The following is a 27,933-nucleotide window of genomic DNA, read 5'->3' as shown; positions in this document are numbered from 1 at the left end:
TTGCACGGCTCAGCAGCAAAAGGATTTTGTTCTTGGAGACCTAAAGGTCATCTCCTCCTTCCTGCTGCCTGGGATGCTGCCATCCTCTGGGAGGAGAGTGCTGGCTGAGCTGTGCCCAGCCTCCTGCCGTGCTGGCAGGATGCAGCCTCATTATTCAGCTCTGCAGTCTCACTGGAATTGTAGTTGTGCCTTGTTTTTGCATGTGTCTGCATGGGAGGAGAGGAGAGGCAGTGTACTGGGAGCTCCCAGTGTCCTTTCTTGTGGGTATGGAGAGGCTTGGCTTGTTTAGTTTATTTTAACAGTGGAGAAATGCTTCTGATTGTTTGGGAGTTGGCATGACGTTGTGCCTTTTGCAAAAATTGGGGTCTGCATCCCAGCGTTTCCTGTAATGAGTGATGGAGAGTGTCTGGTAGTACATGAACCAAGCTAAAGGGCACATGTGAGGTTCTGAGGTGGAATATTAACACAGATGGGAAGGCATGAGGTAAATGGAGCACAGCAGAGGGCAAGGAAAGCCTTGAGCCAGGAGTTCCCACTCTGTAAATGTGACCATGGGTGAAGCAGAAGTTGGAGAGCTCAGAGGACCTCAGTGCTGCTTGTGGTACAGGAAGGACCCAGAAGGAATGGTTTATTCACCTTTGGCTAATGGTGCTGCCTGGATTGAATTTACCTGTCAAACTCCTCTGCAGGGGCAGGACAGTGTAACAAAGCCCCACTTGTCCCCATGCCACAGCACTGTGCTGCTCCCAGAGCATTTCACCACAAAGGAAATCCAAGCTGCTCTAGTTTGCTTTATTCAGACAACCATTCTTGCTACAGGCACTGAACTTACGGACCCCAGGACTTATGGAAAACCTTAAAAAACCAAACCAGAAACCTTTCTTTTAGTCAAGCTGGAGCCTCCCCTGGTTCCCCGTGGCCCTGCAGCCCCGGTGGCAGCGGGGGCAGTGGCGTTGTCCCCATGCCAGGCTTCTGAATGGTCGGATTGCTGGGATGCAGATTGTGCTTGTAATGCAACTTCTGATGGTTCGCTTCACAGCTGAGGCGAGCCACCATTTCAAACCCCATAACGGGAGCCTTGGAGACGGCACATTACAGAATTAGCAAAAGGTAAGAGAGCTCTGCCAGAGGTTTGGGCCGGTCATGAGTGTGTACGTCCTGCTCATTCTGAGGAAACCAGAGGTGGGCTGAAGAGACAGCTTGCAGTCCTCCTTGTGATTCCCTGCAGATCTGTAACAGGCTGGTGCTGCTGAGTTTCTCAGTCTTTTCCTTCAGCTGGAAGTTCTGGGGGCGTGTTTTGATTTGTTCTTTCCCTTTTAGTCGCCTTCTCAAGTCTGTTTTTTCAAGCGAGTCTCTGCAGTCAGTGTGAAAAATACAAGATGCCACAAAACATTCAGTAAAATCTGGTTTTTGTTTTTAATCTATTCGTTCCTTTCCCCTTGCTCTTCTCACAACCAAGAATTGTCCTCCCTTTCTTTGGAAAATGAAGCAGACCTCAAAATTCCTTAATAGGTGTAAGAAATGCTTCAGGTCCTTGCTGTGCACACAGACACACATCTCCTTGTCCAGGATAATCCCACACTCCCAGCTGAGCTCCTTTACCTCCTGCCTGACACAAACCTGGCAGAACACAGGCTCACTTCCACCGGGCTCCTGGTTCTTTTCAGCTTGTCCATTAAGTACTGTAAGAGCTGAATTTAGCCAGTGCTTTCCAAAATTGGCTGGATCTGAAAGAAACCACCTGCCCCTGCTTGCCCTCCCTTGGTTTTAGCCATGGTAATTAAAGATTGGCTGCACAGTCCATCAGCACTGAGCCAAAATTCTGGGAGGAGTTAAAGCTTCTGGGTGAGGAGGAATTGTCTGGGAAACTCAGCATCATAAATTACTTGTAGAAAGTCTTGATTTTAAACAAACAAACAAAAAAAAAACAAAAAGAAGAAGAAAAATAATAAAGGGAGGAAAAAAGTGAAAGGACAATCTAACCAAATTATTGCAACCAATTTGTTGTGATTTGGACATGGCAGCTGCAGCTTTGTTGCCCTTCCAACCATTGCTAATATGCGAGCATCGCATCCGGAGCAATCGGAACCCTTTCAAACACCTGGGGCTTGGCCAAAAAGCAGCCTGCAAGGTGGGTAAGCCTTGTCCTTTCTCTTTTTGTAGCTGAGCCGTGCTACTGTTCATGACCCTGAGACTGGGAAACTGACCACAGCACATTACAGAGTCTCTAAGAGGTAAGGGGAGGGGATTCCTTGTCTGAGGAAGTGTCCTGGGGCTGTGCTGCTTCAGCGCAAGGATTCTGTGTAACTTTCCTTATTCTTCAGCCTTTCTTTCAAGGAGAGTGGCCTAAGCAAGCTCTGAGCTGTCATCTAACAAAGCACAGGGTCTGCTGAAGCAGGGATTGCTTGTCAGTGGTGGCATTCCAAGGTGGAAGTGCCCTCTCTGGCCGAGCATGGCTTGTGTCTGTGACTAACGTACTAACCGTGGGCATGGGGCTCTGCTGGCACCAGCAATGGGGCACCTGCCTGCTCACCTCTGCTCCTCAGTGCCCACTGTGCTCAGGGCTGGGAGCTGCTGTGATCCTGGCAGCACTGCCCAGTAAAGCTAGGGATGATGGTAGGGGTTTCCATGCTGGAATGGTTGCTGCTCGAATAGAAGCTCAGTGTTCTTCAGCTGCTGTGACAAACCCCTGAACTTGGGATGGCCTGGAGCTTTTATTTAGCTGTGAAATGCTTCAGAAAGGTGAAAGTGCTTCCAAGTATGGGATCACAGGAAGGTGATTGATTCAGGAATGATGATAAGTCTCAGGAAAATGGAAAACCACTGGAGCCAAGGTCCTTAAGGCCACTCTAGTGGCAAGTGGAAAACTTGTTTTATGCCTCACACCTTTGCAGCACGTGGGTCTGTGTGCTCACTGGCACATACAGGTAGTGGGAATCCTCTGGAAATTGTCTGGGAAGGTCTTACATGTTTGCCCCCATGGAGGGACTTTAGGAACATTCATCCTCCTGTTGCACATGTGTTGCATTTAATTTTTATTTCTTGTTTTTAATGTTCAAGTCTGTCCATGTCTTACCTATCTTGGTTATTTGTCACTGTGTGTTTGGAAGGTTTAATTTATTCACTTGTGGGGTTTGTCCTCTGTGCCAGACAGCTCTGGAATATTTACTGAGGAAACTCCTTCATCCTTTTGAACATCCCCTCGTGTCAAACTTGCTGTGCTAATGATGGGAATTGGAGAAGGTGACCAGATTACTGATGGAAATTGGGATGCATAATTGGTCCCTATTTAAATAAATGAGGCTTAGTGAAATAACTTTTTATTTAAAGTTGTGATTTTTCATTAGTAGGAAGTGTTATTCCCTGAGGTAGTGCAGATGTCACAGTCAGAAAAAATAGCACAAGGCACCACCCAACATTAAAGGCCAATTAAAAAAGAACAGGATAGAGCCTGGGGAATGGGATCCTTAAATTCTTAATGAGGTTTGGTGCTCAAAAATGTGGCACTGTGAGACTCCCTTCCAGTGTGCCCAAGGAACTCTCAGAATTAAATCACATTTTACTCAACTCTGTTTTTAAATTCAGTATCTCACTGGAAACTGGAAATAAAATTGTAGGGACACATCCAAGAAGTTGGGGAAGGCCATTTTTGGAGGGTAGGAATAGCCTTGAGGTGTGCAGCAGGGCTGCCCTTCTCCTGCTTCCCCCTGCCTTGGCTTTCTTCCATGTGCAGATTTGCAGGATGGGTGTGGAGCTCCCCAGAGACCTTGACCCCTAAATCTGGGGTGGGAGGCAGAAGCCACCCCCAGCAGCCTGATTTGGAGGGCCTGTGCTGTTCCTGCTGCCCTCCTGCACTGCCAGAAACATCTTTCCCTTGGAGCTGCTCGAGCTGGTTCAGATTCCAGATGAATCATTGCTCCTGAAAACCAAAAAATGCTCACTTCATTTTTTTAATAGCTGACTGCTTTCCCCCTCCAAACATTCCTTCCCAGCACATGCCCTCCTAAATTACAGCATTCCTGCCTCTGAGAGAGCTACTGTTCCCTTGGTGGGACGTGGCAGCTCTGTGAAGGGAGGCACCTTGCCAGTGTGAGCAGCACCAGGATAAACCCACCCACTCACACACTGCTTTTACAGAGAAAAGCTCCCTTTTCCCCCTTCCCTCTCCTCCCAGCAGGCAGCCAGAGCTTGCAACATGTCATGCTAAAAGTTTCCACTTCAGAAATACTTCTGCTCACTCCCTGTTGTGTCTCTGCTGGTACTTTTCTGCACACCAAGTATGGCTTAAACACAAATCCCAGTATTTTGTGGCCAGTGACCTACAGAAGTAGTGTTGGCATGTAATGTCTTTTCCTAGACTGAGCAGTGCAGCTGAGGAGAGGAGATCTGGGGGGAGATGTGCTGCCCTAGTGTGTTCAGCAGCTCCAGAGAACTGTCTGGTTTTTCCTCAATGTACTGCTTAGTCTTCAAATCATTTCTGTGTGGAAGCATTGTGCCATTCAAAATCTCTGAGGTGCCTCATGCAGAATTAGAAGAGGGGAATGTGGGACATTTTGTGGCTGTCCCCATCCCTGGCAGTGCCCAAGGCCAGGCTGGACAGGGCTTGCAGCAGCCTGGGATAGGGAAAGGTGTCCCTGCCCATGGCAGGGGTGCAATGGGATGAGCTTTAAGGTCCCTCCCAGCCAAGCCATTTCTTGATTCTGTGAATCAATATGATTATTTCTGTTTGTGATGCATATAGAAGTTGTTAAAAGCCCCCCCAGTGTGAATTCAGCACATTAATGGAAGTATTAAATTTTTAATAACAGTTCAGGGATGGCTTTTTACAAAGCCAAGTGGGTCAGCAAAACACCAGACTTGTGTGCTCAGGGAATTGGGGGATTGTGTGGTGGTTATAAAGGAAACACCAAATCCTTCTGTAACTAAATCAGTTGTATCTTGACCTGCCCTGCCTGTGGCTTCCCAGGAATTGTCCCTTTTTTGTTTGGGTCCATCATGGACTCAGAGGTGGCAGCTGGTCAGAAATAGGACAGAATGCAATGAACCTGGAAGTATGTCAATATTAAAAGGAAACCAACTGCTGAACATGTTTAAGGCTGTTAATGCTGCCTCTCCCTCACCACTGCTCAGGGGAGTCTTTCTCTTTTTTGATAGACAAGGGCAGGAAAAAAAGCCAACTTTGTGTGAAGAAATTGTTTTGAATGAGGCAGAGATATTATCAGCAAGGGACCAGGCTGGGACAGCAGCAGAGGAGGGAATGTGGGACAGCTGGAATATTCTGTGGCCAGGCAAAGCCATGGCTGCAGCTTGTGTGACACCTCCAGGGTTAAATCCCCCTGCAACTCTCCAGGCCTCCCTGTGGTTTTGCTCAGCACCCAGCAGACAGGCTGGCACTTGGAATATGGTTTCAATTCCCTGTTCCTTCACCTTTCATAGGCTTTCTTTGTATGTGGAGGCAGTTAATTTGATTTTTAAAATACATCCAGTACTCCCCTTCCTGAAAGGCTGCAGTATTCTCCCCGGTGAAGCATTCATTGCCATCTAAATAACCAACAGAGCAAGAATGCTTGGGTTTTTCTTTCTTTGGGTTTCTTTGGTTTTTTTTCCTTTATTAACAGACAGAGGCAGAGAGAGCCCACACTGAAGCTGCTGGGTGTGTTGGGGCTCTTCTTGTGCATTAAACGTGAGGTTAGGGCTGCTTGTGAGCATTACCTGGTCACCATGGCTGTGTGGCATGGCTGCTTTGGGGGATTTTGTTTGGTGAATGCTTCATATCCATGTCCTAGCATTCTCCTGCCACCTGAAATCAAAGCAGGTTGTGTTGTAACACCTCCTGGTACTAACAAGTGGTCAGCAGTGGATGGGGATGTGTTTGTGCATGTCTGTCTTGAGAAATCTGATTTCTTTTAGCTCATAGTTCATTTGCCATTTAAAAAATGCTCGTAGAGATTCTGTAACCTGTGTCAGTGCCTTGTGTCATGTTCATGCTACTGTTCCTCCCAGGCAAAGTATTGGGGGATTTATGAGATTTTTTAAAAAAATACAAATCAAAATAAAAAGTTAATTTAGTGTAGATGTGAAGTTCATTTGAGTAAAAATACATGGATGCTGCTGCTGACAGTTTCCAGCTGGGCTCTGTGCACAGGGATTTCTGTCCAGCAGGAAGCACTGCTGAGCCCAAAAGCTGAGTCAGCTGCTAGGAGAAAAGGTAGGAATAGCTATCTCCACTTTCCTGCCCAAAAAAAAAAAAAAAGGAAAACAAGCCCCAAATCATCAATATTATCACCCATATTAGTGCAGGCTGCCAGGGTAAATTGAAGGTGCAGTGGCTGGCATGGGATGAGTAAAGCAGCAACAGAAACAGGCACAGGGTGAGCAAATGTGGAAACACTAATACACAGTAGGAGGCAAACATTCTGAAAGGTGCCTTTGGAACTGAGGCTGACCTTCCACTTTAGAAAAAAAAAGGGGGGAGGGGGCCTAGTTTGGGTTCCCCCTCCTTAAAAATCATTGTGTACCTGAAGCATGTGCTAAATACCAGGTTTATAACAGGCTGTTCTGACTGCAATTGTTCAATTTAGTGCATTTTTTCATTGTTTTCTGAATGATTTTTAGTAGCACTGCAGGGCTAAGTGATGAGAAAGGGCAGCTCCCAGAGAGCTGGCCTGGAAGTGTGTGACATTTGGGGGAGCTGAGTTCCAGCTGCACAGGCAAAAACAGTAACTCACCTGCTCCTGTGCCAAACCTCGCTTCACAATGCATCACCCCAGGGGCTGAATGAGCTGTTGGGAGCGGGGTAAGAGCACAACTGTGTGTGCCTGGTTGAAAAAACAGCTTGAAGCACTGTTTGTAACACTTCCTTCAGCCCAGGGGGGAATTCAGGCCCTTGGTTACAGAGCTCCCTTAAACCCCTGCTGGAATTGGTCTGAGAAACGCATTCATTAAATTCAGGGGTTTGTAACACCCTGGAAATACTTCTGGTCATGCCACCAAATCCTTGAGAAGCCCTAAAAACCAGTGTGGCACTCCAAGTAGCTGCAATGTTGCTGCTGTGCTGCTGGTGCCAGGTGTCACTAACTGTCCCCCCCCAGCGCGTGGCTCTCGGGGTACGAGAGCCCGGTGGTGTCCCGCATCAACACCCGGATCCAGGACCTCACAGGGCTGGATGTCTCCACAGCAGAGGAGCTGCAGGTAAGTGGCACCTTGTCACAGGCTGTTCTGACAGCAGCTGTTCCATGTAATGCATTGGTTGGTGGTTTTCAGAATCTCTGTCACCATTTCAGCACCTCTTGTGCTGGCCACAAAAAAATTTATTTACAGAGGGGGAGAAAAAGTTGTCATTGCAGAACAGCTGTTCAGTATGAAATGGCTTCTTGGGGCTGGAAGGAAACAGTGATAACTGAAGCTCTAGATGTGTAGTTCCTTTCAATTTAGTCAAATAAACTGAATTTCATGGCCACAGGGTCAAACTTTGCTGCTGTTGGAGGCAGTTAAAAGTTAAGTCAGGGAAGGCCACCAGTGTGTCTGGTGTCCCTGGAATGTGGGAAAAACTGGCTGTGTGTGTAACTTGAGTAAACTGCAATTTGGAAGTGCTTTTGTTTATTTGCTTGAGGCCTTTAAAGGAGCAGCTGCCTCCCTGACTGTGAGCAGAGCATGAGTACCTAGAAAGCAGGACACCACAAAGCACTTCTGAAACCTGCTGTGCTCCTTGCCCCTCTGTCAAGGTTCTGGTGATAAAATGGCAAGGATCTGGTAGAAAATTGATGCTATTTTTTATAACCAATTGGCAAGATGGACAAGGAACCCTCTTTATTGACACTGTCAACTTCAGGTCAAAAAGTGGTTTCAATTTCATGATGTAAAATCACCGTGACACCATTTTGGAGCAAGGCTGAAAAGTTTTCTGTAGAAGAAAAATGGGAAGCACCAGATTCCTTACCTGGAGCATCCCACAGTGCCACTCCTGGATGTGCTCCTGCTGCTGACAGAGCCTTGACATTTCCTGGGGCTTGGTGTTCAAACTTCATCTCTGCAAAGGCTGTAGCTGACAGCCAAACTCTTGCCTGCATAAAGACTGATTCACTAGATCCTGTGCTTCTCCTTCCACTGTAGGTAGCCAACTACGGCGTAGGAGGCCAGTATGAGCCTCATTTTGATTTTGGAAGGGTAAGTCCTCTTTTGTCTTCACTCTTTCTTCTTCACAAGCGCTGTGTTTCTCTTTTTCAGGTGGCAAATTATGGAGTGGGAGGACAGTATGAGCCCCACTTTGACTTTGCACGGGCAAGTAAAGAGCTGGAGGAGAGCTAGACCTGGTGAAGCCTGGGCCTCTGGGCTGGGGCACACTCTCTGTTCTTCCATGTGCATTAAATTGTGTAGCTCTTCCACTTTCCTAATCCATGTCCATGGAGAAAGCCCTTTAAACCACCAGCTGAACCTGGAGGAGGTTGCTGCCTGTAAGCTGAGTGCCAGCAAACTCCTGACAACTGGAAAAAGTCTTATCTCGCTCTCCTTAATTTTTTAATTAGATTTAAATTCCCCACCTGTTTTATTCCAGCTTAAATTGCAGACTGCTGAAATTCAGTTGGTTATTTATTGGGCATAATTCTGTGTGGTTTAACCCCTTCAGATTAACTTTAACCCTGCCAGTCCCAGCCACCAGTTCTGAGCCAGGATATCTGCTCTGTAAGCACTTGCTCTAAGGCTTTGCAACCAACTGACAGATTTTGTTTGGAAACACTGGGGTTGTTTCCTGGAGGAACAATTGCTGGAATTTCAGTGCACACAAACTGTGGTCACAGGGGGTGGGTTTATAAACAGAGGTGTGACAGAAGTTGGTGTCAAAACCCATCAAAATGGGGTAAAGTCGAGTGCTGGACACCTCTTAGTTGCCTGGTTTGTCACTGAGGCTTCCTCCCTGCTTCCCAGCTGGAATCCAGAGTGGAGTGTGGCAGGGAGGTGTCCCAGCTGAGCCTGGGGCTGAGAGCTGTCCTGGCTGCTGCCAAGGACAAGGGGGATGACTGTAATTCAGTAATTCAGTTTGCTGTGAGGAGGATTTATAGCCTCAGCCTCAGACAGCACAGTTGTTGTTACCCATTAGAAATCTGGGCTTAATGCCCTCCCTCCCTGTCCTACAGAATTTCAAAGTGCCTGGTTTATTTAAATTGATAGATTCACTCCTATTGCATTCCTCTCCTCCTTCCAAATCGAGGGGTTGGATTAATTCTTCTGCATGAGTCTGTTCTGTGCTGCTGGCTCAGCAGCTGTCTGTCATTGGCTGCTCTCAGCAACCAAAAAGAAATGCTGATGGAATCTGCCTGCTTTTGTTCACAGAAAGATGAGCCAGATGCTTTTAAAGAATTGGGAACAGGCAACAGAATTGCTACTTGGTTGTTTTATGTAAGTGATACATTTCTGCCATCTGTCACTGCATATTCTATACCATGGAATGATTTAATTCTGCTTTTCTTTCATTCTTTTTTACTGAAGGGACTTGCCAGTGAAGCAGCCACTAACTTTGGGTTAATACATATGGGGGGGTCTTCTTACCCAGACTGTGTGGTTCTTCCATGTGTCTTAAGGAGGATTTTTCCCCCCAGATTTGAGCATTAGCTTAAATATTTGCTTGCCTGTTTATGTATCTGCATCAGTGTTTACAGCATGTTCACAGCCTTAACACTTGAGTGGGAGGGGCAAGGCTGGGACTGCACTGGGAACAGAGAGGGTTTGGCCTTCTTAAGGGATTTATGTCAAAATTAAACTGCACTTTCACTAAAAAGTGAGATTTTATCAGCCTGAACTCACCTGTCCTTCCCCACCTGTCCAGATGAGTGATGTGTCAGCAGGGGGAGCCACGGTCTTCCCTGAAGTGGGAGCCAGCGTTTGGCCCAGAAAGGTGAGCAGGATTGATCCAGCAGATAAATCCACTCCTCCCCACCTACCCACACAGAACAGAGCTTGCAAATGAACCTTTAAAATAACTGTAAGCACCTCTGTGCTGTCACAACAGTGCTATGATTTTCCTTAAGTGCAGCAACTGGAGCTGTGTTGGCGATTCCAAGGGCCCTGATATTCCATGTGTGGATGCAAATGCAAAACATTTAAATTCTCCAAAACACATCTTGAAAATACTCAAATCTTAGTCTTGAGGCATCTGTAGGAAATTCTCCTGTCAGTTTTTTCCTTCGAGCAAGGTTTGCCTTTGCTGGCCTGCTGCTCAGCTTTAGTAAATCATCTTGGCTCTCTTAAACTGGTCAGGAATTGAATGAAACTGAAAAAAAAATTAAGAGACAAGTATAAAATAAGTTAAAGGAAACTTATTCCTAAGAATAAGGAAAAGAGTCTTCAGTTTAAAAGAAGGATCTGAAACACAAATGCACCTACCTTTGCCTTAGTGTGTGTGGTACAGAGCACAGGCTGAGTGTCCCTGTCATTCCAGGGAACAGCTGTGTTCTGGTACAATCCCTGGTGTGACACTGTGTGTGGTACAGAGCACAGGCTGAGTGTCCCTGTCATTCCAGGGAACAGCTGTGTTCTGGTACAATCTCTGGTGTGACACTGTGGTACAGAGCACAGGCTGAGTGTCCCTGTCATTCCAGGGAACAGCTGTGTTCTGGTACAATCCCTGGTGTGACACTGTGGTACAGAGCACAGGCTGAGTGTCCCTGTCATTCCAGGGAACAGCTGTGTTCTGGTACAATCTCTTCCCGAGTGGAGAAGGCGATTACAGCACGCGGCACGCGGCCTGCCCGGTGCTAGTGGGAAATAAATGGGGTGAGTACCTGAGTCTGGGCTCTGCTGGGGGGTTGCTTGGCTGTATTTCTCCTTTAGAGTTCAGAAATGACAGTCTTTGTAAAGAAATATATTTAATTTACTTTACCTCATCTCTCTCTATAAGTTAAATATATTTTATATAGTAGCATATTTCATTACGTGTATAAAGGAAATGAATACTATATCTACTTTAAGAGTTTTTGTAGCTATTTTACTTTAGGAGTTTTTGCTGCTTTGCAGCCATACTGGAAGGGTTTTTGGTTGGTTGGTTTTTTAGTTAGACTAACTTCACAGATCTGTGCATGGCAGTGGGCTTGGAATGAGAGAGTCTTTTAAGGCCCCTTCCAATCTGTGATTAAAACCCTTTAGCAAATTAAGATGATCCTGTGCTTAACCAAGAGCTTGCCTAGAGCATATTTAGCCTCAGCAGAGAGGAGGTGAGCACGGGCAGTGATGCAGTACCTTTGTGTCTTTGCAGTCTCCAATAAGTGGCTCCACGAGCGGGGGCAGGAGTTCCGCCGGCCGTGCACGCTGTCGGAGCTGGAATGAGGCAGCCTGGGCTCCTGGGTGCTCAGGGTGTGGGGAATGCACACCCTGCCAGTTTACAGTGACTAACAAACACTCCACTACAGGTTCACCCCGCCCAGCTCAGCTGTGGACAGGACAAACGTGCTTTTGGTTCCCTCCAAATCCCCCCCGAGGTTTATCAACAGAAAATATCGAGGTCGACAAGTATTAATGAAAAAAAAAAGGACAAAATACAGATAAATACAGATGAGGGCCACAACTTACAGTGGTGTTGTGTGTGGTGTTCCTGTCACCATCATCCCTCTGAGCAGTGTGGGCAGCCTGGGGTTGTCTGGAGTCTTCCTCACATCTGCCAGGCTTAGGGCAGGATCATTGCCTGGGAGGGCTCCCTTCCAAGGAATGCTGAATTAAACCCATTCCTATTCCTCACTTCCCAGACACTTGACTCTTTGCTTTCCTAGAGTGCCTGACCACTGCAGGCTTACTGTGCTGGAAAACAGGTTGTTAGCATGTTTTAGCCTGGTTTTCCACTTTCACAAAAGCCCCACTTTTTAAACTTGTCTTCCTTCTCAGCCTTTGTGGGGAATTTGGCTCTTAACCTTGGCCACATGAGCCAGCAGTTCCACAGGCAGAGTCAGGATGCTTCCACAGTGTCAGAGCAGCCTGGGAACACCCACAGCCCATCTCCCCTCCTCTTCTGCAATGTTTGTCCACAAGAACAAATGCTGCTTTTGTTCTGTCCTGGCAGCCAGCTCTTCCCTCTGCTCCTCGGGCAGCAGGGATGGGGATGTTCCCATCTTCATTAATCAAAATTGTCGTGCCTTAGGACACTGGAATTTCAAATTGGTTCTGAGACTTCAGGTGCTGAGGTAACACAGAGTCCTCACAGAATGCTACCTGCCCTCATCCTCCTCCCAGCTCTTGAGGTTTCAGGAGAAACTCTTAGCCTATTTATAGTCCTGAACCTTTTTTAGATGCAGGCTCACTTTCCTGAACCCTTTCCCTTCCACAGCAGGATTTTTAGCAAAATATCCAAATATCTCACTAGCATGAGGACAAAAGTCAAAGGAAGCTGCACCTGCCTCTACCTAAACAGTCCAATTTTCTGGATGATGATGATTTTACTGATTTAGGGGTCAAGCCTGAAGTCTTTACCAAGGGAAAAATTCCAATTTTGGTTAATTGGATTTTCTGCCTCAATAAAATCTTGACAGTTGAGCCAAAACGTACAAAACCTATTGTTAAATGTGCTAGAAATACCTCTGGATTACTGGGAATGCAGTTTAAGGTACTATAGTTGGAGGAACTGCATACTTTCAGAAGACACTTTAAAAGGTCTTTGCTGGAAAAGAATTGTTAGATTTCTACTGAGCCTGGTAGCAGTGGGACCCACAGAACTGCCCCTCCTTAGCCCTGCACCTCCCTGAATTTTGCCTGGCTTTTGGCAGCTGGAAAACAAGGTCCATCCATGAAGTGAGAACACAAAGTCTGCACAGTCCCACCTCCTATTTGTCCTGCTCATTTACCAAGAGCAGGAGCTGATCTAAATAAATTCACCCCAGAACTGAATTAGCAGAGCTGATCTGTGAGCACCAATTTGTAATAATTAAAAAAAAAACCCAGACCTGCAAGATTTGTGCTTACCTGAGTTTTCTCACTTTTTCATCTGTTGCTCTTCCTATCCATGGTTCTCTCTTTTCCCTTTCCCTTCTCTTAGTTTGTTAAGCTCCAAAAAGGTAACCATGGCTGCAGTACCTCCCACCATGTCCCTGCAAGCACAGGGGACAAGGAACAGTGGGAACAGTTGGGAATCCTGCCTTTGGGGCATCCAGAAATGCTGGTAGGACAGCCAGTCCTACCTAGTAAAGGAGCACAAAACAAAATCCCTGTACTGCCATCAGGAACAGGTGTGGAAAACACCTGCATTTGCTCTTGGTGTCCCATTTCTGTTCAACATTCACCAAAGCATGAAAAAAAGCCAGAGTTGGGAAATTTTGTTCAGCAGTTCCCTCCCTCACCTCAATAGCAGTGAGTGCTTGCAGTGTTAAACAGCATCAGTCTCAGGCATTGCTTGGGGAGTACAAATGTTCTGGTGCACGACTTTTTAAAGCAGTGAACCACTCACAGATAATTCTTCCAGAAAGAATTTTTTACTTTTGACAGTAGAAAATTTTACTTGGTTAAAGGAGAAAAAAAAGAAATCTCTCAAAATTAAATCTCCAGTCTGCTGGGACACATCAGGAATGTTCCAGATTATGACAACAGAGTTGGCTTAGATTTTTAAACTGCAGACAATCCTTTTTTCCTCTCCCTCCACTGCAGTGGTGTCCATGTATCCAATGCTGACTGTGTAAGGGATTACACTGGTGCTGCTGCTTCTGCCTTATCCCATCATTTCTCAGAGGGCTGTTGGATCCCCATCGTGGCTCCTGTGTGAATCTAGTTTTGTATTAAACATGATTGAAAACTGTCTGGGCTCACAGTGACTGACAACTGCCTTACTGTTACCTTTTTTTGTAATAAAATTTTTAATGTAAAAAAAAAAAGTGAACAGGCTTAAAATAAAAGCCACTGCCATTAGCAGTGAGAAATCCTCCACATCCAACTCTCCTTGTATGTGGCTGCCATAAACCTGATCACACAGAGTTTTATCACCAGTGTTTTATCACCATTTGTGGAAACCAAGCTCCTGTTTCCCTTCAGCATCTGACTGATGCTGCTCTACCCCAAATTCCTGTTCAGCATTAAACTTGTGTCTCCACTGGGAGCACTCAGCACTAAAGGGCTGCAAGAGGGGAGGGCAGATAATGCTGGGCTGAAAGTAGAATCAGCTGTTGAGGGTTTCTTTTCCAGAGGTGGCAAATCTATTTTGTGAAGCCAGAAGGTCAAACAACCACTTACCTTGGAATGGCTCTAGGGAGGGGAAGAAAACACCAGAGACTCCAACAGCACAATAAACTCACATGTGGGAAGGTCAGGCTGGCCTCTTCCATGACCAAAACCTCTGGGGTCTGAACACCACAGCCACCCTTGGGCTTCACCCTGCAGAGCAGTGGAGCTTGTGCTTAATTCCCACCATCAGGAACCTGCAAAAAGCACAGCAGGGGCTGTTAAGGGGCCTGGATCCTTCTGCCTGTGGAATGGAGCTGGCTGGGAACACCCACAGCCCATCTCCCCTCCTCTGCAGGGAGGGCACTGCCCCAACACAGCTGATGTGAGCACACGTTTGAAATAAGCCTGAGGAGCACCAGCACTGTTTGATTTTGAAAAGGTGAAGGGGTGCCCTCCCCAGATACCCTGAGCTGCTGCTCTGTCCCTGTCCCTGCCATGATGGGCCTGGGAGGAAGGGAAGGGCTCTGGATCAGCCCTGTCCCACCCCAAGCAGTGACTTCCCACCATCCTGCCTGGGTTCCTGGGGCTCTTCTGGCACAGCTGCAGCTGAAGGGTGACCATGGGGGTCACCAGCATGGGAGGAACCCAGCAAGGGTAAGGATCACAGCAGCTGCAGCTGAAAAGGCAGGGTAAGGAGAAATGCCTGTGAATGTCCCAGGGTAGGATAAGATTAAGAGAAAGGAAAGGGTCTGACAGGATCATAGAATCCCAGACTGGTTTGTGTTGAAAGGCACTTAAAACTCATCTACTTCCATCTCCTGCCAGGGGAGGGATGCCTTCCACTATGCCAGGCCTTGTCCAATCTGGCCTTGGACACTTCCAGGGATCCAGGGGCAGCCACAGCTCTACTGGGCAGCGTCCTCAGGGCCTCTGCACCCTCACAACATAAAAGTTCTTCCCAATATCCCCATCTATCCCTGCCCTCTGTCAGTGTGATGCCTTTCTCCCTTGTCCTGTCACTCCAGCCCCTCTCCAGCTCTCCTGGAGTTCCTTTAGGCACTGGAAGGGGCTCTGAGGTCTCCACAGTTTTCTCTTCCAGCTGAACACCCCCAGCTGTCCCAGCCTTTCCTCCAGCAGAGCTGCTCCATCCCTCTGCTCATCCTGGTGCCTCCCTGGGCTCTCTCCAGCAGCTCCAGGTCCCTCCTGTGCTGGCCCCAGGGCTGGGGCAGCTCTGCAGGTGGGGTCTCAGCTGGGCACAGGGACACAGGGGCAGAACCCTCTCCTACAGCTGGGGGAAGGCGGCACAAGGGACCTGCCCAGGGACTCCCAGAGGGACTGGACCTGCCCACACACTTGAGCTCGGCCCCCTTTGGAGGGGGGGTCTTTAACCACCCCACCCAGCCTCTCCCGGCTGCCGGACTCTGACCTGGCTCGGGGATTTCACCATTGCGCCGCAGCTCTCTCTCCTCCCCATAATCAGTGACTCAGCTGGCTCCCAAGGCGGGCTTGGGAGCAGCCACGGATCACCCACTAACCTGAGCCACCAGCTGCCTCTTGCCCCGGCTGAACATCCACCAGCAGCTCCCTGAGCCAGCCAAAGCCGATGGAAAAGGAGCTCGGTGCCTCTATCCCACGCCCTCCCCAGCAGAGTGGCACGGGCAGCATCCTGGCACAGCCACGACGTGCTGGGAAGGAGGAATGCAGCACAGGAGCTGCAGCTCGGCTCCTGATGCGGAGCCAAGAGGGCTTTTCCAGCTCCATCTGGGATGGGGCTCATTGCCACAGGCGCGGGGACAGGACGGGTGTAGTCCCCTCTCCTCCCAGCCCAGGAGCGCTGCCAGGAGCCTGACAGTGTCCCGGGAACGCGTGACTCACCGCCGCTCTATATTTAAGCATTACGGAGGCAGGAATGAATGCACGCACTCAGGAGCTGCCTATCCCGAGGTCAGCACCAGGCTCAGGAAGCAATTGTCAGAGTTCACCACCGCGGCAAAAAGCATCTGCACCCTTTAAATCTTCAGAGAGAAAAGCTGGCGCAGGGAAGGGGGTTTTGTAACTGCAGCGGGTCAAAGCCAGGCCAGAGAACCTGCGGGGTCCCACTGTGCACATCCACGGCTCCTCACTGCTGCAGCTGCTGAGCCACTCCCCGAGGGAAAGCTGGAGGTCACTTTTACCCAATCCTACATTTTTTCTGCTCTTCAGATCTTGCAGTCTGGGTGCAACCGAGATATTTACAGCTGGACTGAAAAGCTCTCAGGAGACTGGCTTGGGGAGGGAAGGAAGGAAGCAGAAGGAAGGAAGGAAGGAGAGTGGCTCATCCCCGGGGCAGGGCAAAGGGGCTGCCACGTTTTGGAAAAGCAATAAACTGCTTTTTACTCACCAACCTTTGCTTCGGGATCAGTGACAAACTAACGGGAAAGTTTCTGACTCCTCTTCATTCAGGCTCTGCCCTCTGCCAGCTGCTCCCTCCCCGCCCTGTTTGGCTTTCCCAATTCCAATTGATTTTGCAAACAGCCTGGTGCTGCAGAGCCACCAGCTCCAGGCTGCATGCCCTGCTCATGCCACATTCCCTGTGGTTTGCCTCCTCTGCAGTCCTGGAGGCATTTCCCCCCTCTCTTTTTGCCTTCAGCAGCGCATGGATCAGTCAGCAGGGACTGAGGGATGACAAAGAAAGCTGTGTTCTGGAATTGCCTCCAGAACAACCCTAAAAGGCTCTACATAAAAGCAGGACACCACGCACAGACACCCGGAGGCTCTTACACATTTCCAAGCTAGTCCCCAATAGCTGGTTTGCTCTTTTTTACATTAATTTCTGCCAGGCTGTTGGCAAAGTCTGGGAACACTGGGACTATGATCTGGAGTGTCAGGCAGGGCAGGGACTGAACCAGCAGAGACACCAAAGGCTCCTCTCACTGCAAGACACAGCGTGGGACTCTTGAATGCAGTTTGCCCTGCACTGGGGCACTGACAACAAATTCCAGGGACCATTTCCACCCATGACTGACAGAGCAGTCCCCAGCATGGTCTGAACAGCAGGAGAGGACCGAGCTCTCCAGTGCTCCTGCAGGGAAGTCCTCACTTTCCCAGCACCCCCTCTGCCACGTGCCAGGCTGACACAGATGTCACAAAAGGCTTACTCGAGGCAGGGATTTCCCAGTGTTCTCTGCATCTGGGTTTATCTCCCCAAAGGCAAAGCTGGTTTGAGGTTCCCCTGGGAGCTCCTGCACACCTAAATGTCCCCTCACCCAAAAAGTCAGCCCTGGCAGTCATGGGCCTCAGAACAGATGGAACAAGCAGGCAGCAGCTGTCTCTGGCTCCACACCATTGCACAGGAGAGGCACCAACCAGCTTCTTTGTTCCCCCCTTCTCTGACTTACCTGTCTAAGACTTGGCTGTGGTTCCTCCTCCTTATCCCATGTCTGGAGCTCATCACCCAGGGCCATGTGCAGAGACACAGGCAGCACCATGGAGCTCCGGCCCTTCAGAAGCAGCAATGCAACAGGGCTAAACCTCCTGCAAAACAATAAAATGCCACAATTTGCATTTGTGTTTGGCACAGATTTGAAATGCCTGCAGCCCAGCTCCTCCTGAGAGGCAGTGCTGTGCTGGGGCACATGTGAAAAGCTTTCTAAAAGCAGCCAGAACCTTCCCACACCATTTCCCTTCTCTGTTCTTTGTGAGTGGTTCGCTCTGTCTTTTGCCGTTGGTGTTAATTTGGTTGCTCTCTTTTTAATGAGCAATTTTGAACCCTCCACCAGCTGAGCGGGCCCCTGGGTCCAGGCAGGCCTGTCCCATCCAGAGCCAGGAGCTGCAGCTGCCCCACAACCCTGGCTCAGGTCTCAGCGCCAGCCTTTCCTCCTGGGTCGCCTGTGCTACACGTTTAATTTACATTGCACAGGAGCTGTAACAAGCAGCCCTATAACATCAGCCACATCAAAGGCAGTACTCACTTACCACACTGATCCTGGAACTGGAGGTGATGCCAAGGAATTGCCCTGAATGTAGTGCTTGTCCCAAACTTCTCCAAGCTGCTGGATCAACCTCTCCGAGGCTCCGTGGGCCCTTGGGATTTGCTAGGAGCAATACAGCCAGCAGGCAGGCTGGGTGAAGCTCTCATCCCACCCCTCCCTGTGCCCAGGAGGCCTGGGGAAAAGGCAAGGGGTGCTCCTCAGCCTGCCTGAGCAGCAGAAATGTTGGACAGAGAAATACTCTTCATGTCCCAGCGGGCTGGGGAGGGAGCGCAGTGCCCTGGGGTGAGGGAGGGGTCCCTCCTGGGGAGCTGCAGCCATGGGGACCGAGCTGTCCCAGCGGGATTGTGCAAACTCCCACCTCCGGGAGCTGAACTCGCTCCCTATCTCGGCGCTGCACTTTGCTCCCGGCTGCCGTGACCTCACGCCGGCTCCCCGGGCAGCGTTTAAAGTCCAGGCAGAGCGGTGCCACTGCCTGCTGCCCGAGCAGCTCATCCCCGCCGCCGCCGCTGCCCTGGGCCTGCCCGGCGCGGGCTCGGCCTGCAGCATGCGGCTGCTGCTGCTGCGGGCAGCGCTCCTGTGCCTCGCCCTGCGCCTGGGGCACGGCTCCGAGGAGGCAGCGCCCGGCAGCCCCGGCCAGCAGGACCCCCAGGCAGTGTCATCCTACTCCGACTGGGGCATCGACACCATCCGGGATGGCTTCGAGACGGTGAACAGCTACTTCGACTCCTTCTTGGAACTGCTTGGGGGGAAAAATGGAGTCTGTCAGTACCGCTGTCGATATGGTAAGTGAAGCTCACTCCTCTCTCCTCGCCCTTTCCCCTCTTTCCCTCTCCTTCCCTGCGGCCACGAGCAGCTCCTCCTACCCAGGAGCTGCCCCCGGCAGTGCCGAGGGTCACAACTCCTGTGCCAGCGCCAGCACAGGGACACTGAACCCCTTCCCCACGAGCAGCCAGCTCTCCAAGGACAGCACACAGGACAGCAGGGGAGCATGGATGCAGCCTTCTCTGCCAGGGCACTCAGTACCCGGCTGTGAGGGCACACAGCACCGGGCTGTGAGGGCACACAGTACCCGGGGCTGTGAGGGCACACAGTACCCGGGGCTGTGAGGGCACACAGCACCCAGGCTGGGAGGGCACACAGTACCGGGCTGTGAGGGCACACAGTACTGAGCTGTGAGGGCACACAGCACCCAGCTGTGAGGGCACACAGTACCGGGCTGTGAGGGCACACAGTACCCGGGGCTGTGAGGGCACACAGTACCCGGGGCTGTGAGGGCACACAGCACCGGGCTGTGAGGGCACACAGTACCCGGGGCTGTGAGGGCACACAGTACCCGGGGCTGTGAGGGCACACAGTACCGGGCTGTGAGGGCACACAGCACCGGGCTGTGAGGGCACACAGTACCCGGGCTGTGAGGGCACACAGTACCCGGGCTGTGAGGGCACACAGCACCGGGCTGTGAGGGCACACGGTACCCAGCTGTGAGGGCACACAGTACCGGGCTGTGAGGGCACACGGTACCCAGCTGTGAGGGCACACAGTACCGGGCTGTGAGGGCACACAGTACCCGGGCTGTGAGGGCACTCAGTACTGGGCTGTGAGGGCACACAGCACCAGGCTGTGAGGGCACACAGTACCCGGGCTGTGAGGGCACTCAGTACCCGGCTGTGAGGGCACACAGCACCGGGCTGTGAGGGCACACAGTACTGAGCTGTAAGGGCACACAGTACCGGGCTGTGAGGGCACACAGTACTGAGCTGTAAGGGCACACAGTACCCGGCTGTGAGGGCACACAGTACTGGGCTGTGAGGGCACACAGCACCGGGCTGTGAGGGCACACAGAACCCGGCTGTAAGGGCACACAGCACCCGGCTGTGAGGGCACACAGAACCCGGCTGTGAGGGCACAGAGCACCTGGCTGTGAGGGCACACAGTACTGAGCTGTGAGGGCACACAGTACTGAGCTGTGAGGGCACACAGTACCCGGGCTGCCAGGGCACACAGTACCGGGCTGTGAGGGCACACAGTACCCGGCTGTGAGGGCACACAGTACCCGGGCTGCCAGGGCACACAGTACTGAGCTGTGAGGGCACACAGTACCCGGGCTGCCTGCTGCCCGGAGCCTGGCACAGCACAGGGAGGGGAGGCTGAGCCAGCTGCCCTAATCTCAGCAACCTTCGGAGTGTCCTTATCCAGCAGCTGTGAGCTGGCCACTGCCGAGGGCTGCAGGAGGAGAGATAACAGCGGGACAAACCACACGTCACCAGGAGGAACCTTTAGTGCTCAATGCAGAAGGAGGCAGCTCCTGCTTGCTTTGGACTTCACTTTTTGGTGGTTCACCAAAAAGGGTTAGTTTGGCTTCTCCTGGAGGCAGGATGAAGGGGGTGACATCTCAGGGGGGGCAGGGCAGGAGACAAGGTGCACAGTTTGTGGGGTGACAGTGCCACAGGCAGCACTGGCCCTCACCAGGGTACCTGTGGGAACAACCTACTTAGGAACCCCCCAGGAGTTTTCCCACAGATTGTATCCTCTCCTCAGCCTCCTACAACTGTCCCACAGCAACATCTTGTCCTGTCACCTCAGCCTGCCCAGCCACAGCTTCACCCCACACCCCTAGTGACCACCTGGGAAAGATGCTTGTGAGCACAGAGGGATTTCAACCCCTCTCCTCCCCAGAGCATTGTTTTTCATGGACAGTCTCAATGCTTTGGGGAGACCCCACTGACTCTGTCTCAGTCTGTATAGTTCCCATAGACCTCCTGGGACTTGCCCTCCTTAATGTAGAGACTGAAACCCCTGGCAGTGGGAAACTGGGAAGCTGGGACTGCAGTGTGCCTGAGGCAATGCTGGTACTCAGAGCAGGTTTCAGGGAGCCTCAGGACTCACCACTCCATGCAGGAGTTACTGCTTTTGGACACATCCAGAGGGCTCTCCCTGCCTGTCCTTGTGACAAGCATCTCCAGAGAGCAGCACAAATCCCTGCTCACATCCCAGGAGCTTACAGGAACAGTGTTTTACCTAGAAAGGAAAACAAGCCCATCGCTAGCCCAGTTCTCATCCTCTGCTGAACAGCTCATTAATCACTGCCTGAAGGAGGACACTACTGAAATGCTGCCCACGTGGCTCCAAGGGGCTTGCTGGACCCTTCCAGGACCATTTGTCCTTGCTAATCTCTGGCACATTGCAAACTGTGAGAGGAGAGGATGCCAGGATGGTCCCAAACTAGTGAGATCCAGTCCTTGCTTAGAAGGATGAACACAAACCATCTTTGTGCTGAATCAGAGCCTGGTTGCTTTTTCTCCCCAGGCATGAAACAAAAATTATTCCTTCTACTTACTTTCATTTCAGCCAATAGATACCAATAATAGCTTATTTTGTCACAGTAAAGGTCAGGACTCACCTGTGATTGCCACATCCATCTTCAGCTGAGCACGTGGCTGTTCCAGCTGTAAGACTCTCCTGATTTTTCAGCAGCTACTGAGGTCTGAAAACAGCCAACTTGATGGATGAGTCCCTTAAATCAGGACATTAGGGTTACACTAGCATTTACTGGCAAATATACTCCTGCTTACAAAGTCTCACTGGGCATCTCAGGGGAAACAAACAGCCTGAGCTGGGAGTGAAGCCCTTGCAGCTTCCTCCTGGCCAGGCAAGACTTCACTGCTCTGCTCAGCATTTGGTCCTGAAGGGCTTCAGATGAGGGGGCACCTCCAGGCTGTGGGAGAAGAGCCTTCAAAGCCAGGCTCTCTCCAACAGGGCACACAAAGCTGGCTGTGTGCAGGCACCTCTGCTCAAAGCCTGCCTGCCTGGGGCACACAAACAACAATGGACCACCCAAAAGTGCCAGAAGCCTTTAGACCATCCCTTCACCCAAAAATACACTCACTCCCCCTGCCAGTGTCCCAGCACTGCAGTGCCTGAGACCTCCTGCATTGCCAGCAGCTGCTCCAGCCAGCTGGCTGCTTTCCAGCCTCTTGGAACAGCTACAACAGCCTGGGGGAATTAAAATGCATCAGGGAAACTCAACTTCAGTTCTAGGGCTGTGGCAACAAGGCAGTGGCCTGAAATCTATCTTCTTGTCTGTGAGGATGGGCAAGCAATAAATGATAACAGGACACTGAGTCAATGCTTGTAGAGAGGCAGGAAGGCCTGATATTCCTGTTTTGCTTTTGCTTTCCTGTTACCTACAAAACAAGATATGGAAGAGAGGTTAATTGTGGTGCCTTGCACTTGACCTAGCTGAGAAAGAGTACAAAGGGGCACTTTATAAGTTTTAAAGCTCTGTTTTGCAGAGGGGAGGGGACAGGTTTCCTATGAGGGCTTATCCTGTTTGATGTTTTGTGGATCAGCACAATCCTTATTTATGTGAGTTTTTTTCCCTCAGGACAGCTTTCTAGAATATTATAATAGCTGTGGCTTCAGCTGAATTAAAGATCTGGAAACACAGCTATTTTTGGCTGGGAACTGGATAATGCAGGTAGAACTGGATAACTGGACGATCTTAAAGGTCCCATCCAACCCAAGCCATTCTATGATGCTATGATCTCCACATCCCCAAAAATCTCACTCAGACTTGCCATCTTATCCCATTCATTGCCAGTGTGCTGCAGGAACAGAATTTTTACAACCAGTATTACAAGCAAGTCACTCAAATTTGACTCCATCCTGCAAAACCCACAGCGGATTTTGAACTTTCCTCTGCCTCCTGCATCAGTTCAGGAACATCTGAATTCTGAGTCCCAGCTCCCACTCCCTTCCAAAAAACCATCAAGGCTCTTTTGGAAGGGGAAGATTGCCTGTTGGCATCTCACAGCTGGACAGCATTTCAGTTTGTTATTTATTTGTAGCAAATCTGTTATTTAAGCAAAACAGCTCTGGCAAAGTTTAATTGAGAGGTGCTGGGAACACTCCTACATAAGTCCCTCTGAGGCTTCTGGCTGCAAGGCCTTCCCAAGGGCACAGCAGATTTATGGTTGAATTAACCACTGGCATTTTAGGTACCTGAACAGAAAAATGGGAAAAGTGTCTTAAATAATTCCTGGTGCTCACAAGAAGCAAGAAGTGGAAATGGAGTTTAAAAGAACCCAACCCTGCCTTGAAGGGCTGAATTAGATCCATTTTATGTCTATATAAATTCTCTAGCCTTGCTCAGGGAAGCAGAAACTTAACCCTTGATGTGACAGGCTTCAGAAGGCCCAGCTCACGTGAGTTTTTGTTGGAGCATTCCCACAGTTGATGTTTTCCCAGAGCAGGGACAGGACCCAGGGAATGGCTGGAGCTGTGTTGGAGCAGGGTTAGGTTGGATATCAGGAAAAGGTTCTTCCCCCAGAGGGTGGTCGAGCACTGAACAGGCTCCCCTACAAAAATCAGATTAAATGCTGCTGGAAGGTACTGCTAGAGCTGGCTGTGAGCTGGACTCCTCCTGCACTGGGTAAATAATTATTCACAGAGGGAGTTCTTGCTCCTTTATGCATATTAAGAAGCAGGCTGAGGAAGGTGCAGAGATTAAAGAAATATAAATAATTTTGCAAAACGTGGCAGTGCATCACCATGGGCAGAAAATGGACCGAGAAGACCTGCTCAGAGCAAGATCAGACATGCAAGGTCTGGCACAGTCTGGGGGACATCCACAGCACACCAACAGTCCAAGAATGAACTGAGGATAGAAATAAACCCCCTTGCCGAGCTAGCAAGTAGTGTTTGGGGATGCAGACCAAAATGGAGCCTTGCTTTTTGGACCCAGTCTTGGGAAGAACAAGATTTCCTAACATTTATCCTGTCTTTTCTTTCCCAGGGAAGGCTCCCATGCCACGGCCTCACTACAAACCCCAAGAACCCAACGGCTGTAGCTCCCATTTTCTGGGGCTCAAGGTACCTGAAATTGTATGCACTGTCCCACCCACCAATCCCACAGGATGCAGCTCTCCATCACATCACCAGCTCATCATTCTGAGCAAGGAAAAGGATGGGATGGGCTGTGCTGGGCAGCTCGGTGACAATAACCCATGTGCACACAGCAACACCTGAGTGCATCCTCCACACCTGCCCCTGCACCTCTTCCCACATTTTTTGCCTCTGCCAAGCACTGAATGAGAGGCTTTAATACTGAACCTGCTTGTTATCTTAAAGGCAATTAATGAACATATTGGAATCACAGGAAAAGCCTTCCCAGGAGGCTCTCAGAGCAGGGATTCCTATTTAGCTCATGCATTATTGCTGCCCATGGAGTCTGCAGCAATTAGGCAGATTCCTGCTCTGACAACCCCTCTCTCTGCAGCCCATTTTTCCATGTTGGGTTTAATTCCTGAAACTCTATTTCACTGAAAACCTTGTGGGCATTTCTGTGGTACCATTTCTGTACCCAGGCAATCACAAGTGCGATGAAGGAACAATTCATCTCCTAAATTTTACACGAGGAAGGGCAAAAAGATGAATAATTCATAAGAAGCTAACAAGTCCAGTCTCTCCAGGAGACAGGTCTTCTGCCCCATCACCCCCAGCTAAGCTTACAGGGAGCAGAACTCCCCTGACCATGCTGTGCTGGTCCTTGGCCTCAAATATATCTCTGAGAAATAAGACGTTAAAATACTTGTGACATGTTTATTAGGCCAAAAAGCAAGACCTTGTCAGGTTGTGGGAAAAAGAGGAAAAGAGAGAAGAGGCCTTTGCCACTGGTGGCAAGGACATGGAGCTCTCTGACAAATGAGAACTAGAAAATGGTCACGAAGGGGCTGTGTCCCACCTCTCTGCCAGACGTTGATTCCCTGGGACACAGAGAGGAAAAGAGAATGTGATGTAGCCCACACTGAGCCTGCACCACTGACACCACTGGGCTGCTCCCTCACCCTTCTTTACATTCCTCCTGCTGCCTGGCTCTCAGGGAGAGCTTCTGGAAGAGGAGCCAGCTGGGCTCAGCAGCACCTCACCCGGTCACAGCTGTGTGAGCTGAGGCCAGGACCCAGCCAAGGGACACCTCTTTTCTCTTTCCCCAGCTAGACCTGGGCATCCCTGCCATGACCAAGTGCTGTAACCAGCTGGACATTTGCTATGACACCTGTGGGGCCAACAAGTACCGCTGCGACGCCAAGTTCCGCTGGTGCCTCCACTCCATCTGCTCCGACCTCAAGCGCAGCCTGGGCTTCGTCTCCAAGGTGCAAGGTAGGATCCTGCCTCACACCCCCTGTGCAGGGAGCCCCTTCCTTGCCAAAAAGAAGCAAAACTCTGCAGCATCTCTGTCCTGCACTTGTCACAGGTGGGTGGGAACACAGAGATCTGCCCCCTCTGCCACACAATTCTGTTCCCAAGGCTGGAGATCTACGGTTATTTACATTTGGAAAACATTACAATGTGTGAAAAAAACCACGAACAACCCTGGAAGTAATTCCTTCAAAACTTAGAGGCACTCCCAGACAGTTCAAACACCTTCATGGGATACCAGCATGCCTTCCAGGGCCAGTGAAGCACACACTGGAACCTGTACGTGGCCAGGGGCCAGCAAAACAGAGAGAGCCAAGGACAGAGCTCTCAGGGATTTGGTCACAGATAAGAGATGATGATGGCACCAGGGACACACCAGGCTGGGTGGTGGCTGAGCCACTGCAGGCAGCTCTGGATGGCTCAGAAGTGCTAGCAAGTTCTAGTGATGTGCCAGGAGCTCAAGTGCCACCCTGGTTTTGCCTAATTTAAAAAGCCTCAGCCTGCAAGTCTGAGAAGAGCTTTTTCGGTAACCTCTGCTGATGTCCTGCTCTAAGGTATCCTTAAGTATGCATTTGTTTACCAAAGGTGCAGCCTGATCAGGACACATGGGAAGTCTGCATGACATCAGCAGATGTCTGCAGATGGCTTCCTACCTGGTCACAGATAAATGAATGTGCCCAGGCCAGCAAGAGAAATCAAAAACATGGACTGAGACAAAAGTGCTACAGAGGCTGAGCACAGCCAGTCTTTCATGGTCACCCTTATCAACAACTCCTCATGCAGCCAACTTCTTCCCATCTCTTCAGATTTTCCACTTTTTCATATGCTTGCTTCTTGCTCTCTGCTTGCAGCAGCAAAGCAAACCCAGATCCTAGGCAGTTAAGGTGGAGCAGAGCCCACACTCCTGGGCTGAGCCAAGCCACCTCTGCCAGGCAGGAGTAGGTTCCTCCAGCATCTCTGTCCTGGCTGCTGTAGGAGGCACAATGAACCTCTGAGCCATCCTCCCCTCACCCTGGGCTCTACAGACCCTGTCCCCAGTGCTGCTCTGAGCACCTCCTGTCACAGTCCTCCTCCACAGCCACCCCAGCTCTCATCTGGCATCCAAAGCCTTGGTTTTCCCACTGACTCACCACAGCCTCTCCAGTGCCTGCCAGCTGAGCAGCCTCCTAAGGGAACAGGAGCTCTGAGGTGTTTGGACAGGCTGAGATAGAAGAAAACAGTCCCAAAGGCAAGGCTTTCCCAACTTCATTATGCTTAGCAATCAGTGTTAGTGCCAGTAAATAACCCTAAAGATTTACTATTAACCTATTTATTTACTGACAAGCACTTTCAGGGTTGTTTTTTGAGGTGAGGAGGGACCAGTAGTCAGGCAGTCAGCTGCTCCAGCTGCTGTAGGGTTTTTAATGCTGGCTGGCAGCTGGCATCACAACTCCCACAAAAGCCCAGAAAGGGTGGGTAATAGTGGCTATAGGCAGAACTGAGAGGAGAAGGAGTAATGTGGAGGCCTCCTGGGAAATCTGTTTGGTAAACAGTGCTGTTTGCAGAGCCCCAGATGATCCATCAACCAGTAGGGCCTCCAAGAGGCAAGAAAGGAGTTTAGGGGGGAGAGAGATTTAGTGCCACCCTGGGGAGAAGATGTGGCCACAGCTCTCTTCACAGAAAGCAGCAGGTACAATTTTTCCCAAGGATTTTTCCTGGGCAAGGCAGTGAGAAGCACAGAGAGAAGAAGAGAAAACAATTCTTATCTCTATTCACTGCTCTTGTTGTTTTGCACACGTGGAATGTGTTATGGAGATTGTTTACCTGAAGTGATTTGTTAATTAGGCACTGGTGAAGGTTGTTTTGATTCTTTGACCAATTGGATCTACGTGTGTTGTGACTGTCTGGAGACAGTCGCGGGTTTTTCTTTAGTATTTTTGTAGTATAGTATTTCTTTAATATAGCTTTAGTATAGAATTAGTGTAATATAGTACAGCTTAATAAAGCAATTGTTCAGCTTTCTAAATCATGGAGTTAGAAATTCCCTATTTTTTCCCCTATTTTATTCCCTATACATTATTCCCTACATTGGAGTTACCCTGCATCGATAAGAAGAGAGAAGGGAGCCTCAGGCTTTATAAAAATGCAGTTCTCAGAGAGAAAAGCCCACGCTTCCAATGGCAAACCCCACAGAGCTCAGTGCAGGGCTGGGGCTGGGCTGCTCGGGGTTGCCTGTCCTTACCTGGCCACCGTGTCCTTCTCCACAGCCTGTGAATCCATGGCAGACACAGTGTTCAACGCTGTCTGGACCCTGGGCTGCCGGCCCTTCATGAACAGCCAGCGGAGCGCCTGCATTTGCAGCGAGGAGGAGCGCGACGAGCTGTGAGCAACAGCAGCAGCCCGGTGTCTGTGAGCCACTGCCAGCGCCCCTCTGCAGCACAGAGACTCCTGTCAGCCCCTGGGATGGACCCTCTGCAGCACAGAGACTCCTGTCAGCCCCTGGGATGGACCCTCTGCAGCACAGAGACTCCTGTCAGCACCTGGGATGGGCACCCGGGCTGCTGCCAGCGTCCCTCTGCAGCACAGAGACTCCTGTCAGCCCCTGGGATGGGCACCTGGGCTGCTGCCAGCACCCCTCTGCAGCACAGAGACTCCT

General features: G+C 50.2%; 2 protein-coding genes and 1 long non-coding RNA gene across 10 annotated transcripts in view; 2 read left to right on the top strand and 1 right to left on the bottom strand.

Moving 5' to 3' along the window:
* P4HA1 (prolyl 4-hydroxylase subunit alpha 1) overlaps nt 1–13,898 on the top strand; it is a 28,068-nt gene extending 14,170 nt beyond the window's left edge. The window contains exons 9-15 of one of the 7 annotated variants that reach the window (XM_064429844.1): nt 2,164–2,234; nt 7,092–7,191; nt 8,227–8,280; nt 9,331–9,396; nt 9,824–9,892; nt 10,674–10,770; nt 11,249–13,898. In XM_064429844.1, coding sequence (XP_064285914.1) covers nt 2,164–2,234; nt 7,092–7,191; nt 8,227–8,280; nt 9,331–9,396; nt 9,824–9,892; nt 10,674–10,770; nt 11,249–11,319 — 528 coding nt within the window. In that variant the 3' untranslated portion in view covers nt 11,320–13,898. Of the gene's footprint in view, nt 1–1,039; nt 1,111–2,163; nt 2,235–7,091; nt 7,192–8,112; nt 8,167–8,226; nt 8,281–9,330; nt 9,397–9,823; nt 9,893–10,517; nt 10,593–10,673; nt 10,771–11,248 lie in introns of those variants that run through there. The other 6 variants (XM_064429843.1, XM_064429846.1, XM_064429845.1 and 3 more) reach the window with 6 other exon arrangements.
* On the bottom strand, nt 508–18,444 carry LOC135306248 (uncharacterized). Its single transcript, XR_010367061.1, has 4 exons — nt 18,085–18,444; nt 16,515–17,643; nt 5,713–14,806; nt 508–3,919 (listed from the first exon to the last, which is right to left on the bottom strand). It is a non-coding gene; the product is annotated as an uncharacterized LOC135306248 (long non-coding RNA).
* On the top strand, nt 18,390–27,933 carry PLA2G12B (phospholipase A2 group XIIB). Of its 2 annotated transcripts, XR_010367051.1 has the most exons (5): nt 18,390–18,883; nt 23,896–23,972; nt 25,094–25,259; nt 27,545–27,776; nt 27,818–27,889. XR_010367051.1 is itself a non-coding variant. In XM_064429872.1 (4 exons), exons 1-4 carry the CDS (start codon nt 18,418–18,420, stop codon nt 27,661–27,663), a joined length of 828 nt encoding a protein of 275 aa, XP_064285942.1. In that variant the 5' UTR covers nt 18,390–18,417; the 3' UTR covers nt 27,664–27,933. The 2 variants fall into 2 exon arrangements, 1 of the variants encoding a protein (XP_064285942.1); XM_064429872.1 differs by having other exon boundaries at nt 27,545–27,933.

This window comes from Passer domesticus, chromosome 8 (genome assembly GCF_036417665.1).
Source record: "Passer domesticus isolate bPasDom1 chromosome 8, bPasDom1.hap1, whole genome shotgun sequence".
Taxonomy (NCBI): Eukaryota; Metazoa; Chordata; class Aves; order Passeriformes; family Passeridae; genus Passer; species Passer domesticus.
Note: the sequence above shows the minus strand (reverse complement) of the source record. Positions and strands in the feature narration are given on the sequence as shown.